At 38.8% G+C, this 12,226-nt stretch overlaps 1 protein-coding gene across 24 annotated transcripts in view; it reads right to left on the bottom strand.

The window, feature by feature from the left end:
* Positions 1-12,226, bottom strand: part of BCL2L13 (BCL2 like 13) — an 84,740-nt gene that overhangs the window by 14,783 nt on the left and 57,731 nt on the right. For 6 of the 24 annotated variants that reach the window (XM_072799665.1, XM_072799666.1, XM_072799651.1 and 3 more), the window contains one exon: positions 11,478-11,559. The exons of 17 other annotated variants lie outside the window; for them this stretch is intronic. In XM_072799665.1, the coding sequence (XP_072655766.1) occupies positions 11,522-11,559 (38 nt within the window). In that variant the 3' untranslated portion in view covers positions 11,478-11,521. Of the gene's footprint in view, positions 1-6,538; positions 6,580-11,477; positions 11,560-12,226 lie in introns of those variants that run through there. One more of the 24 variants, XM_072799667.1, reaches the window with a different exon arrangement.

Genomic DNA, 12,226 nt, shown 5'->3' with positions numbered 1-12,226 from the left:
GGAGCCCGATGTGGGACTCAATCCCGGGTCCCCAGGTCACGCCCTGAGCTGAAGGCAGCGGTAAACCACTGAGCCACCCGGGCTGCCCTTTCTCATTTCTTTTAAACTCTTAAATGAGAGGATCCCTGGGTGGCTCAACAGTTTAGGCCTGGCCTTCGGCCCAGGGCGTGATCCTGGAGTCCGGGGATCGACTGTATGGAGCCTGCTTCTGCCTCTGCCTATGTCTCTGCTCGCACTCGCGCTCTCTCTCTCTCTGTGTGTCTCTCATGCATAAATAAATAAAACCTTCAAAAAAAAAAACTCTTAAATGGGCAGCCCCGGTGGTGCAGCGGTTTGGCGCCGCCTGCAGCTTGGGGTGTGATCCTGGAGACCCAGGATCGAGTCCCACATCGGGCTCCCTGCATGGAGCCTGCTTCTCCCTCTGTCTGTGTCTCTGCCTCTCTTTCTCTGTGTCTATGAATAAATAAATAAAATCTTAAAAAAAAAAAAAACCTCTTAAATGATTTATCTACTCTCTTTGTTCATAAAATATATAGTAAATTCTGTGTATGTCTTATATCACTAATTCTAAGTTCCTAGAGATTAAAGATATTTTTTTAAGCTTTATTTATTTATTTATTTATGATAGACATGGGAGGGCAGAGACACAGGCACAGGGAGAAGAAGCAGGCGCTAAACCGCTGAGCCACCCAGGGATCCCCAAGATATGTTTTTATAATATCTTCATTGTACTTTATTTTTTCTCAGCCCCATGCTATATGCCTTAGATTCCCACGCATATTATATTAATAGAATTATATATAATTAATATATTAATATATTATATAATCAATTATTCTGTTAATTATATTAACAGATTAATATTAATTTGGAGGAACTTGGACAAGCTGATCCACCTCATGAATCTGGGGTCTTTTCCACTGAGAAAAGCTGTCATTTCTTTTTGTGTGTGTGAATGCTGCCTTGGAATCACAAAGATGGAAAAAGACATGTACCATAACCTGCCGTTCTAGACCTGCAGGCCTCTCTGAAGAGGAAACACATCTGTTAGCCAACTTTTTCTACTATACACAGAGAAGAAAGTGGAGGTCTGAGCAGGACCAAACAGGTTCAGGACTGCCTTTTTTTTTTTTTTTTTTAATAACCAAGACTCAGTTAAGGATAAATCAGAAATGGCTCAAACACAAAATATTTGGAACATAACAAATAAAGAAAGTCCTGCTATTCTGAGTCATTGCCACTCTAAATTACCTAGGGTGGATCCTACAATTCATCCAACAAATGCTTAGCTGCTTTCCAACCTAAGTCTTTCACACTTAAAAAAAAAAAAAAAAAAAAAAAAAAAAGATTTGTTCTATTTATTCATGAGAGACACAGAGAGAGAGAGGAAGAGACACAGGCAGAAGGAGAAGCAGGCTCCATGCAGGGAGCCCTTGAGGGACTTGATCCCAGGTCTCCAGGATCACACCCTGGGCTGAAGGCGGTGCTAAACCACTGAGCCACCTGGGCTGCCCTCTTTCACACTTCTTAAAGATGAGACTATACTTCCTTCCCGAAGCATTTCCTGATTAAGCTCTACAACCATCATTTTCTTTCTTGGAAATCTACAACACCCACTTAAAAAATCTGTACTTCACTATGCCTTTCTTGATACTTATTTTGAACAATTAAACACTTGGCTTCTCTATGTTTACGGTTGTGTTTAACTAGTAAACATATAATCAGCAAACTAATAAAATTTAAGAATTTTAAGATTAAAATCTCTGTTTCAAGGCGTCTATAATCTAGTTGGGGAGATTAGGTAACAGAGCAGCCCTCAAGCTTTGCTGTCCAATTAGATACACCTGTGAAAGTTTTAAGACGTCCTTATGCTGGAACACCTGGGTGGCTCAATCAGTTAAGCATTTGCCTTTGGCTCAGGTCATGATCCCAGGGTCCTGGAATTGAGCCCCACAGGGGGCTCTCTGTTTGGTGAGGAGACTGCTTCTCCGTCTCCCTCGGCCTGCTGCTCCACCAGCTTGTGCTCTCTCTCTCTCTCTCTCTCTCTCATTCTCTGTCAAATAAGTAAATAAAATCTTAAAAAACAACAACAAAGACTTCTTATGCTAAAGTTACAACCCATAACAATCAAATTAGAATCTTTGAAGGTGGAACCCAGGTATTGTATCTTGCTAAACGATCGGTATAACAGCTGTAATCAGTTTGGCTTCCTCACTATCCTACCCAAAGCCCAAACATACTCTAGCACAATGAAAAGAAAGAGGTAAAATAATTAAGACTATTGAGGGATGCCTGGGTGGCTCAGTGGTTGAGCGTCTGCCTTAGGCTCAGGGTGTGGTCCTGGAGTCCCAGGACTGAGTCCCTCAAGGAGCTTGCTTCTCCCTCTGCCTAAATTTGTGCCTCTCTGTGTGTCTCTCGTGAATTACAAAAAAAAAAAAAAAAAAAAAAAAGACTACTGAGTGACTGTAAGGACATTCTGAGTTTGCTGATTCCTGATGAACCACCAATAACAGAGAATGACAGTAGGCCACAAGAATGAAAATAGCTACTCAGGGAACCATTTCTGTAACCTTGTTGAAAGAGTATACCTGGAAGTCCATGAGTAAGGAAGACCCAGTCACCAAAACCAGACCAATAATTAAATTAAAATTTCCTGTTGTATTTACCTACCTCTTTGCCAGAACACAATTCTAATTAGTCATGTAAATTTTCTAACACCTTCTTACAAGGGATTTCTCTTTGCCACATCATTTATATACTCAAAAGTTTACCTGTTTATTAAATCATTTCTTCAAGGAGCTTCATTGCGAAAAGAGAAATAAAGGCTCATATAAAGGATAATTATACAAGGAGGGGGAAAAGGTAGTGAAGAAGAGCAGTGATAGCATAAAGCAGCATGAAGTACATAATTGTCCATTATTGACTCTACTTTAGCACCCTTGTTTTATTTGCTTTCTCAAAATCTCCAAATAAGAAACTAAATGTGGCTCAGCAACTTTATAATCTTTTATCTTCAAATCTTGCAAAGTAGCTAAAAAGAAGGGTAATGAGGTATTGCTTAAGATTATAAATATATATTTTTTCATTATTGAAACTCAACATTTAAAAATTGGATTCTTTTTGCTAAGCTGGCAAGAGTGTTTACAGAATTATGCCATTGAATGAATCAATCACAGTCTATGACCCCAAGAAGCAAGTAAGACTACCCTATTTCCTCAAAGAAACTGCATTTGAGTTATGCGAAATAGTCAAAGAATATCAGTTACTCCAATATGACTAACTTAAAACTGCGTTGTTAGCCTTCCGTGAACATTTTCAAATTTTCTAAAAAAACTCAAAAAGCCACCCCCACCTTCCAACATTAAGAGATAAGGAAGGTAATTTCTCATGTTGTTTATTCTTAGTCTTAAAATCACATCTGCTTTCATTCTGTTCACACTCTACAAGTTCTGTAATTTGTTTCCATGCGGATGCTAAGACGCACAGTACAGCTGGATTCACAGAGCTGCCTTACAATTACAGAGCTCTTCAAACAGAAGGGTTATCCAAGGGTCAGAGCAGTCTCAAGCGCTCACTGATAAGAATTCTTGACGAGTTACTTGTCTGAACTTCTAAAAACAGAAACTCATAGCAAGAACTGATTAAAAAAGCAAAAACAAAAATTAAAGAATCATAAAAGGCAAAAATTTTAATCCTTAGAAAGGAATTCTTAGTTGCTTTTTCTTTAGGGATGTAAGCCAAAACAAATCAATGGAAATTTCAAAAATTCCATCGTGAAGAAATAAGGAAAAAAAACAAGTAGAATTTAGGGTAAAATGACATTTTGCTTTTTTTTTTTTTTTTTTTAAGATTGTATTTACTTATTCATGAGAGACAGAGAGAGAGGGGCAGAGACACAGGCAGAGGGAGAAGCAGACCCCATGCAGGGACCCTGATGTGGGATTTGATCCGGGACCCTGGGATCAGGCCCTGAGCCAAAGGCAGACGCTCTACTGCTGAGCCACCCAGGCATCCCAACATTTTGCTCTTATTTTTAACAGCTTAAAGCTAACAAGAGTTAAGAACACTCTTTGTTCCCTTGATCAATGAGTTTGTCAAATTACAACTTTATTTATTTATTTATTTTTTTTAAGATTTATTTTCTTTATTCATTCAGAGAGACCAAAGAGAGAGGCAGAGACACAGGCAGAGGGAGAAGCAGGCAGAGGGAGAAGCAGGCTCCATGCAGGGAGCCCGACGTGGGACTCGATCCCGGGTCTCCAGGATCACACCCCAGGCCGCAGGAGGCGCTAAACCACTGCGCCACGGGGGCTGCCCAAATTACAACTTTAGAATAATATACTCCCCAGAAGTCAATTCAGATTTAATTGCTTTTTGCCCTGTCATGGCCTTCCCCACCTTACAACTTATTTCTTACTTGGAATGTGACATTTTAATGAAGATTCACCAAAATATTTGTGCTCTTATGTAAAAAGCATTAAAGAAAGAATAGATGACCACTTAGACTTTCACTCCTGGGACAATTCATATAAAGCAAAAATATAAAATTAGAGGCCTCTCTCTTAACAATTATTGTTATTAGTGAAGAGTAGGCTTTCACTAAAAGATAAAGAGATTTTCTGGATGATATTTTGGGTAAAATTTAGCACATTAGGGGGAAGAACATCTACAAGTAGTGTTAGAGCCAGTCTAGCAATCTAAAATCATTGTTAGCACAAAATATTTATATTGTTGGAAATATCTTTTTAGTCTCACTGATAAACACAACGGAGGGACACCTGGGTGGCTCAGTGGTTGAGCATCTGCCTTCAGCTCAGGGTGTAATCATGGTCAGGGGATCGAGTCCCGTATCAGGCTCCCTGCAAGGAGCCTGCTTCTCCCTCTACCTCTCTGTGTCTCTCATGAATAAATAAATAAAATCTTAAAAAAAAAAAAAAAAAACCCCACAAAGGAGTAACTTGAAGTCACTCCCTTGAAGGGTTCAAAAACATAAAACCAACTATCAGAGTTTAATATGCACAAAGAACCAGAGAGCTAGACCTTTCTTTGAAAACAAAAAGAAAACAGAGGAAGCCAAGAGAGATTAAGTAACTTGCCCCAAGGTGTCTTAGCCTGAGAACTGCATGTCGGTAACAATGGATAAACCAAATGTGTACCAAGTGGCCTTCTCAGCATTTTACTGATATGAACCTAGTTAAATCTTATTATTATCCGTAATAAGCCATATTATTATTATTTCCATTTTAAAGATCAGGAAACAGAATCAACCAAAGAGGGCAACTGTTCAGTCACTGAACTGGATTTAAGCTCAGGCAGTTTACCTCCAGGGACCATGCTTTTATCAACTATGTTACACTAACTCTTAGGGAAGTCTCCAGATTGCCATATAGAGGTTTTCCCCTGAGTTTACAGCAAGAAATAAATAGAAAAGGTTATTCTTGTTGTTTTCTTCAAGCAAGTACACGAAGACATGCATGAAGCCCTTCCAAATAAAAAGGGAGAGAGAGAGAGAAGAAACTGAAATAAGGGGAGTATAAGGGGAGTATCTTTAAATAAATGTAAGATAAAATACAAATGTACTTTGGTTTTGGTGGTAGAACAAAATAAAAACAGCTTGCAGATCATTAAAAGAACCTTTTCAAAAATGTGCAGTACTGCTCTATTCTGCTTGTATTGACTGCATTTTGCTTCCCTTTTTGGGGGTTCACATCAGTTACAAATTATTCCACCACTTAAAGCAGTATTTTATCTTCAGGCTCAAGGCTGCTGACAAACTGAGCTCCTTTCCAGCTGAAGATGCTTTGGCAGAACTCCAAAGACCATATTTATTCCCTGGTAAACTCACCTTAGGGGACTCACCTCCCCTAAGATGTACCAACAAACCTTTATTATTACTTCTCAGCCTTTATACGATATCTATCTCTCAAGAATTCATTTTAAAAAATAAAAAGATAACTGCTCTTCTACATTCAGTCAAGCATATGCCTCTCAGATCACTATTAACCTAAAATGAGAAAATCCAAAGTAGGAAAGATATCCTACAGAATTTTCCACCAATTATGACAACCAAGACCCACAAAAAATATACTTTGGAATACAGTGCAGTGAATATTCACATTTGCATATAAAACATACAGGTTTCATGAAACAGTACTTAACCTCATTACACTAAAATTATTTCAGTTACAAAACCCACTTAGTGATTTTAGATCACAAACTATGTCACCTCCCAGAGTATAAAAATTCTGTTCTAACAAATTCTTACCTTAAAGTTCCCAAAAGATAACCTTCAAATATCCTTGATTATAAACAAAAACATTTTTTGTGGCTTTCTATTCTTAAAATATAAATGAGAAGTTTTAAGTCAGAGAAAAAAGGCAAAAACTAATTTTACTCAAAGTACTTAAATATTAAACATTATGGTAGACATCAGATGACATTTTCACCAATAATCTTGTATGTAATTTAAAACTCAATGTTTCATAGTAAGTATTTAATGTAGTACATAACATAGGAGAAAATAAGATTTAAGCCTTACCACGGTACTTGTGCTGCCCTTTTCAGGAGTCAGATTTACTTCTAATGTAGCAACATAATCCCAGGAAGTGAAAGACAGTGAAAAGAGGAGGGAGGGAACCAGGATGAGTCAGGGAGAATCATAATAGGACAACTAGGCTGTGCCCTAAGTGCGCTGCAGGGCAATTAAAAGACTCAAAGCACAAAGGAATCTTCAGACTCAGGAAGAGGAAAAAAAAATACACACTCTTAAAGACATATCTGAAAACCTGACATTTAAATATTTTCACAAAACACTGTTCTATCATTATTTTTGTGAGATGGCTATTCTTCCTGTTTTGTAATTGATAAAATTGAGGCTCAGAGAAGTTAAATGAATTCTCCCCCAAACACAAAGCTAATATTTGGTAGAGCTGAGGCCACAAATTGCCCTTGTGATTTCCAATCCTTGCAAACTCACCACTCTGCGGCAGAGTAAAAAATAAGGTGAAAAGAGAAAATAAACAAAAGCCCTATCTTCTAATTCTAATGCCAACGTAAACAAAAATAAATTCAGTTTTAGCTCTGAAAATCAGCTAATTGCTAATTACAGTTAAGATGTGTGTTCCTAATTGAATTTATTTCTAATTGCACCTCAAATAATCACTCCTTTCATCTTCTGACTACACTTGAACATATCTACTTGACAGCACAATAACATGCTACACATGATTATTTACAGTTTATAATTATATCTCCTCAGCCAGTTCTGAGCTCAAGAGTAGGGCCTGATTTTTTTTTTTTTTTAATATTTTATTTATTGGGACGCCTGGGTGGCTCAGCGATTGGGTGTCTGCCTTCGGCTCAGGGTGTGATCCTGGAGTCCTGGGATCGAGTCCCACATCAGGCTCCCTGCATGGAGCCTGCTTCTCCCTCTGCCTGGGTCTCTGCCTCTCTTTCTGTGTCTCTCATGAATAAGTAAATAAAATCTTTCTTTTTTTTTTTTCTTAAAGATTTTATTTATTTATTCATGAGAGACACAGAGAGAGAGAGGCAGAAACATAGGCAGAGGGAGAAGAGGCAGGCTCCATGCAAGGAGCCTGATGTGGGACTCAATCTTGGGAATCCAGGATCAGGCCCTGAGTCGAAGACAGACACTCAACCGCTGAGCCACCCAGGCGTCCCTAGGGCCTGGATTTTATTCAACTTTTGTATACTTAAAATCTAGAATGGTGCCTACCATAACATATGCAATCAAACAAGGTTTACTGCACAGTAAAAATTAATCTCTGAAGGGCTTAAACAGCATTACAGAAATTAATCTTCACAAACTCCTTATAAAATGGGCACTCAATGATTTCCTTAGAAACTAGAGTTTATAAATAATATGAAGAATATTCAAGAAAATGATTCAGGGATCCCTGGGTGGCGCAGCGGTTTAGCGCCTGCCTTTGGCCCAGGGCGCGATCCTGGAGACCCGGGATCGAATCCCACGTCGGGCTCCCGGTGCATAGAGCCTGCTTCTCCCTCTGCCTATGTCTCTGCCTCTCTCTCTCTCTGTGACTATCATAAATAAATAAAAATTAAAAAAAAAAAAAAAAAGAAAATGATTCATCTAAGGCCATACATTTAGACAGAAATAAACACCTCTAAGCCATTCTCCTCCTCGAGGAAAACCAAGAGAAAGAACAGGAGTTGGTGATGTGTATGAGCACTGCTCCACAGAACAGGCGCCCCAGCCTCTATATTCCATATAGATATTTCAAAGGAATTATACAAATGTATTTCACCCTCACATGATGGTGAGTCTCAGTAATAAGAAATGATTAGAGACGACTAAGCATCTTTTACATCTAAGGTACAAAAATTGTAACCATAGGACTTATGAGTCTGAAGAATCATGTCCATGGATAAAGTAACTAAAAACGAAATGAGATAAATCCTTGTCAAGTGTCAGCTTGAGGTCATTTTAACTTGTGGTTTGGGAAGCATGTAAGAAGCCTCCAAGTTGCCACTGCACCCTAACAACCACGAGTAAAGCTGCACAAACAGAAATCAGTAACTTCTCTTAGATCGTAAGAGAAGTGAGGTCATTGGCAAACTGCGGCCCCCAGGACCAGACTGACCGACAGGCAATACAGAGGATTACAACTTTACTAGAATACAAAATCAAAAGAGGCAACCACCCAGGAATCAGCGCTCAGGTAGGAGAACTGGAAGTGATGGATCACTGGAGTTTGGTAAGGACAAAACCGAGAGAGAAAACTTTGGAGGGACTTCTGGTTCTGATTCCACATGATTCCACTTGAAGTCGCCACTTCACCCTAACAAGTAAGAAACTGAACTAACTGAAAAATCCACAACTATTTTAGAATCTGTAAGATAGGTGATGGCATGGGGCAAACTGCTGCCCTCAGGACTGAGAGACAGACAGGCAGACATGGGGAGTCACAGCTTACCAGTGTGGGGACGAGCACTGAGGGAGGGAGACCTAAACCCAAGTGATGAACTATGCAGGCTCAGTATGGCCAATATGGAGTTTTTAACTCTAGGATACCCCATCATAGAAAGACCCCTATAATTTTGTGAGATTTACCTCCAGGAGCTCAACCCAGGGCTCTCAAAAAATACCAGAGGAAAAGCCCCTCGTGCTTCTGGAAAGGCGAGGAAAATAAACCATTCTGAAATACATCAGGGCACTCACTGTTTTTCTTAACAAGGACTGCCCTCCAGAGAAACTAATCAGAGCCTAACCAACACAGGGGTTGAGAAATACCCAGCTCAGCTCACACTAGCCATCTCACTCCACCTAACAGGAGAAGGAAAAACTGAGAAACACGTATGAAGTTCACAGTGCAGAGGCCATAGGCTCCGTAAAAAGAGTGACCTAATCATAGGGCTATACAATTTTCCTCTTTCCCCCAAGGCTTCTTCTTCTTTTAAAAGATTTTATTTTATTCATTTGCAAGAGAGAGAACACAAGCAGGGGAAGCAGCAGAGGGAGAAGCAGGCTCCTCGCTGAGCATGGAACCCAACACAGGGCTCGATCCCAGGATCCTGGCATCATGACCTGAGCCAAAGGCAGATACTTAATTGACTGAGCCACCGGGGCACATCCCCTCCCAACATGGCTTCTTTATAGCAGCTCCTTTTACCCAGTACACCATGTCCAGCTATCAAGAAGAAATTACAAGGCATGTCTAAAGGCAAAAAACACAGTTTGAAGAGACGGAGCAAAAGCATCAGAACCAGACATTGAAGATGTTGAAATTATCACACATAATTTTTTTTTTAAGATTTTATTCATTTATTCATGAGAGACACACAGAGAGAGGCAGAGACATAGGCTGGGGAAGAAGCAGGCTTCCAGAAGGGAGCCTGATATGGGACTCGATCCCAGGACCCCAGGATCACGCCCAGAGCCAAAGGCAGATGCTCAACTGCTGAGCCACCCAGGCGTCCCTATCACACAAAGAATTTAAAGCAATTATGATGAATAAGCTAAGGACTCCTATGGGTAAAGTAGAGAGCATGCTGGAATAGATGGGCAACGTAAGTAGAGAGATACAAATACTAAGAAAGAACCATGAGATCAAAAAGATCTATGACAGAAATGAAGAATACCTATGATGGACTTATTATTAGACTAGATATGGATAAGGGAAGAATCTCTGAGCTTGAGTAGATCTCAATAGAAACATCCAAAACTGGGCAGCCCGGTGGCTCAGCGATTTAGTGCCACCTTCAGCCCAGGGCGTGATCCTGGAGACCAGGGATCGAGTCCAACGTCGGGCTTCCTGCATGGAGCCTGCTTCTCCCTCTGCCTGTGTCTCTGCCTCTCTCTCTCTCTATGTGTCTCTCACGAATAAATAAATAAAAATTTTAAAAAATTATAAAAGAAGCATCCAAAACTGAAAAGTAAAGACAACAAAAACAGGAAAAAAAGAACAGGCTATCCAAGGACTGCAGAACAACTACAGAAAGTGTAACATACACGTAATTGGAATACAGAAAGGAAAAGAAAGAAAGGAACACGAGAAATATTTAAAAGAATAATGAATGAGAGGAGGGCACCTGGGTGGCTCAGTGGTTGAGCATTTGCCTTCAGCTCAGGTTGTGATCCTGGGTCCTGGGATCGACTACCGCATTGAGCTCCCTGCATGGAGCCTGCTTCTCCCTCTGTCTGTCTGTCTCTCTCTCTCTCTGTCTCTCATGAATAAATAAATAAAATCTTAAAAAAAAAATGACCAAGAGCTTCCTCAAATTAATGTCAGACACCAAACACAGTTTCAGGAAGCTCAGAGAACATCAAGTAGAATAAATGTGAAAAAAACAAACAAACAAAAAAAAAACCTATACCTAGGCATATCATTTTCAAACTACAAAAAAGTCAGAGATAAAAAAAATCTTAAGCCAGAGTTAAAAGCATCTTACCAATAAAAGAACAAATATAAGAATTATATTGAACTTTTCCTCAGAAACCATGCAAGCAAGAACAGAGTGAACTAAAATATTTAAAGTGTTGAGAAAAAAAATCCCCACCAATTTAGACTTCTGTGCATGTGAAATTATCCCTCAAAAATGAAGGACAAGCAAAAATCTCAGACAAGCAAAAACTGAGGAAATGTGTTATTAGTAGACTTGCCTTGCAAGCAATGTTAAAAGAGTCTCAGAGTCTCACTAGAGAAGGAAAACAATATGTCAGAAACTTGGATCTCCATTAAGAAAGGAAGAGCATCAGAGGGATAAGTGAAAGTAAAATAAAAATGTTTATTTTTCTTATTCTTAATTGATATACCTCATAATAGGTTGTTCAAAAAGATAATAGCAACTCAATTATGTATGCTTACATATATAGCATATATATGCACGTACATATATATACATACATACGCATGCTTATATAAGTGAAATAAGTGACAGCATTGACACAGAGATGAGAGAGAGGAATTAAGATTATTTTGTTATGATAAGGTACTCACATTACTCATGAAGCAGCACAGTGTTATTTGAAAGTGAACTTGGATTAGTTGTAAATGTATATTGCAAACTCTGGGGCAAGCACTAAAAAAAGTAAAAAGAGAAATGTAATGGATATGTTAAGAAAGGAAAGAATATGGAATCATATCACATGCTTAATTAAAACCACAAAAGGCAGAAAAAGAGTGGAAGACAAAATAGGAATAAAGAATAAGGGCAACAAGTGGAAAACACTTTTAACGAATATGACAGATATTAATCCAATTATCAATAATCACTTTGACCATCAATAATCTAAATGTACCAATTAAAAGACAGAACTTGTCAGATTGGATGAAAAAACAAGACCCAACAAGTGTTGTCTATAAGAAACTCTAAATATAAAGGGGTGCCTAGCTGGCTCAGTAGGTAGAGTATGCAACTCTTGATTTCAGGGTTTTAAGCTTGAGCCCCACATTGGGTGGAGAGATTACTTAAAAAATAAAATCTTAAAAAAAAAAAAAAAGTGAGACTACCTCTACCTATTAATTTAAACCGAGCAGACTTCAGAGTAAGAAAAGTTATTAGGAACAAAGAGGCACATTCCATAATGATAAAGGGGTTAAACATCCAAAAAGACATAATAATCTTTAATGTGCATACAACTAACAACAGAGTGTTAAATTATAGGAGACAAAAACTGATAGAAATGCAAGGAGAAATGAATGAATCCACTATTATAACTAGAGACTTCAACACTCTTCCATTAGAA

This window comes from Canis lupus, chromosome 25, assembly GCF_048164855.1.
Source record: "Canis lupus baileyi chromosome 25, mCanLup2.hap1, whole genome shotgun sequence".
Lineage (NCBI taxonomy): Eukaryota > Metazoa > Chordata > Mammalia > Carnivora > Canidae > Canis > Canis lupus.
This window is presented reverse-complemented; position numbering and strand designations above follow the sequence as displayed.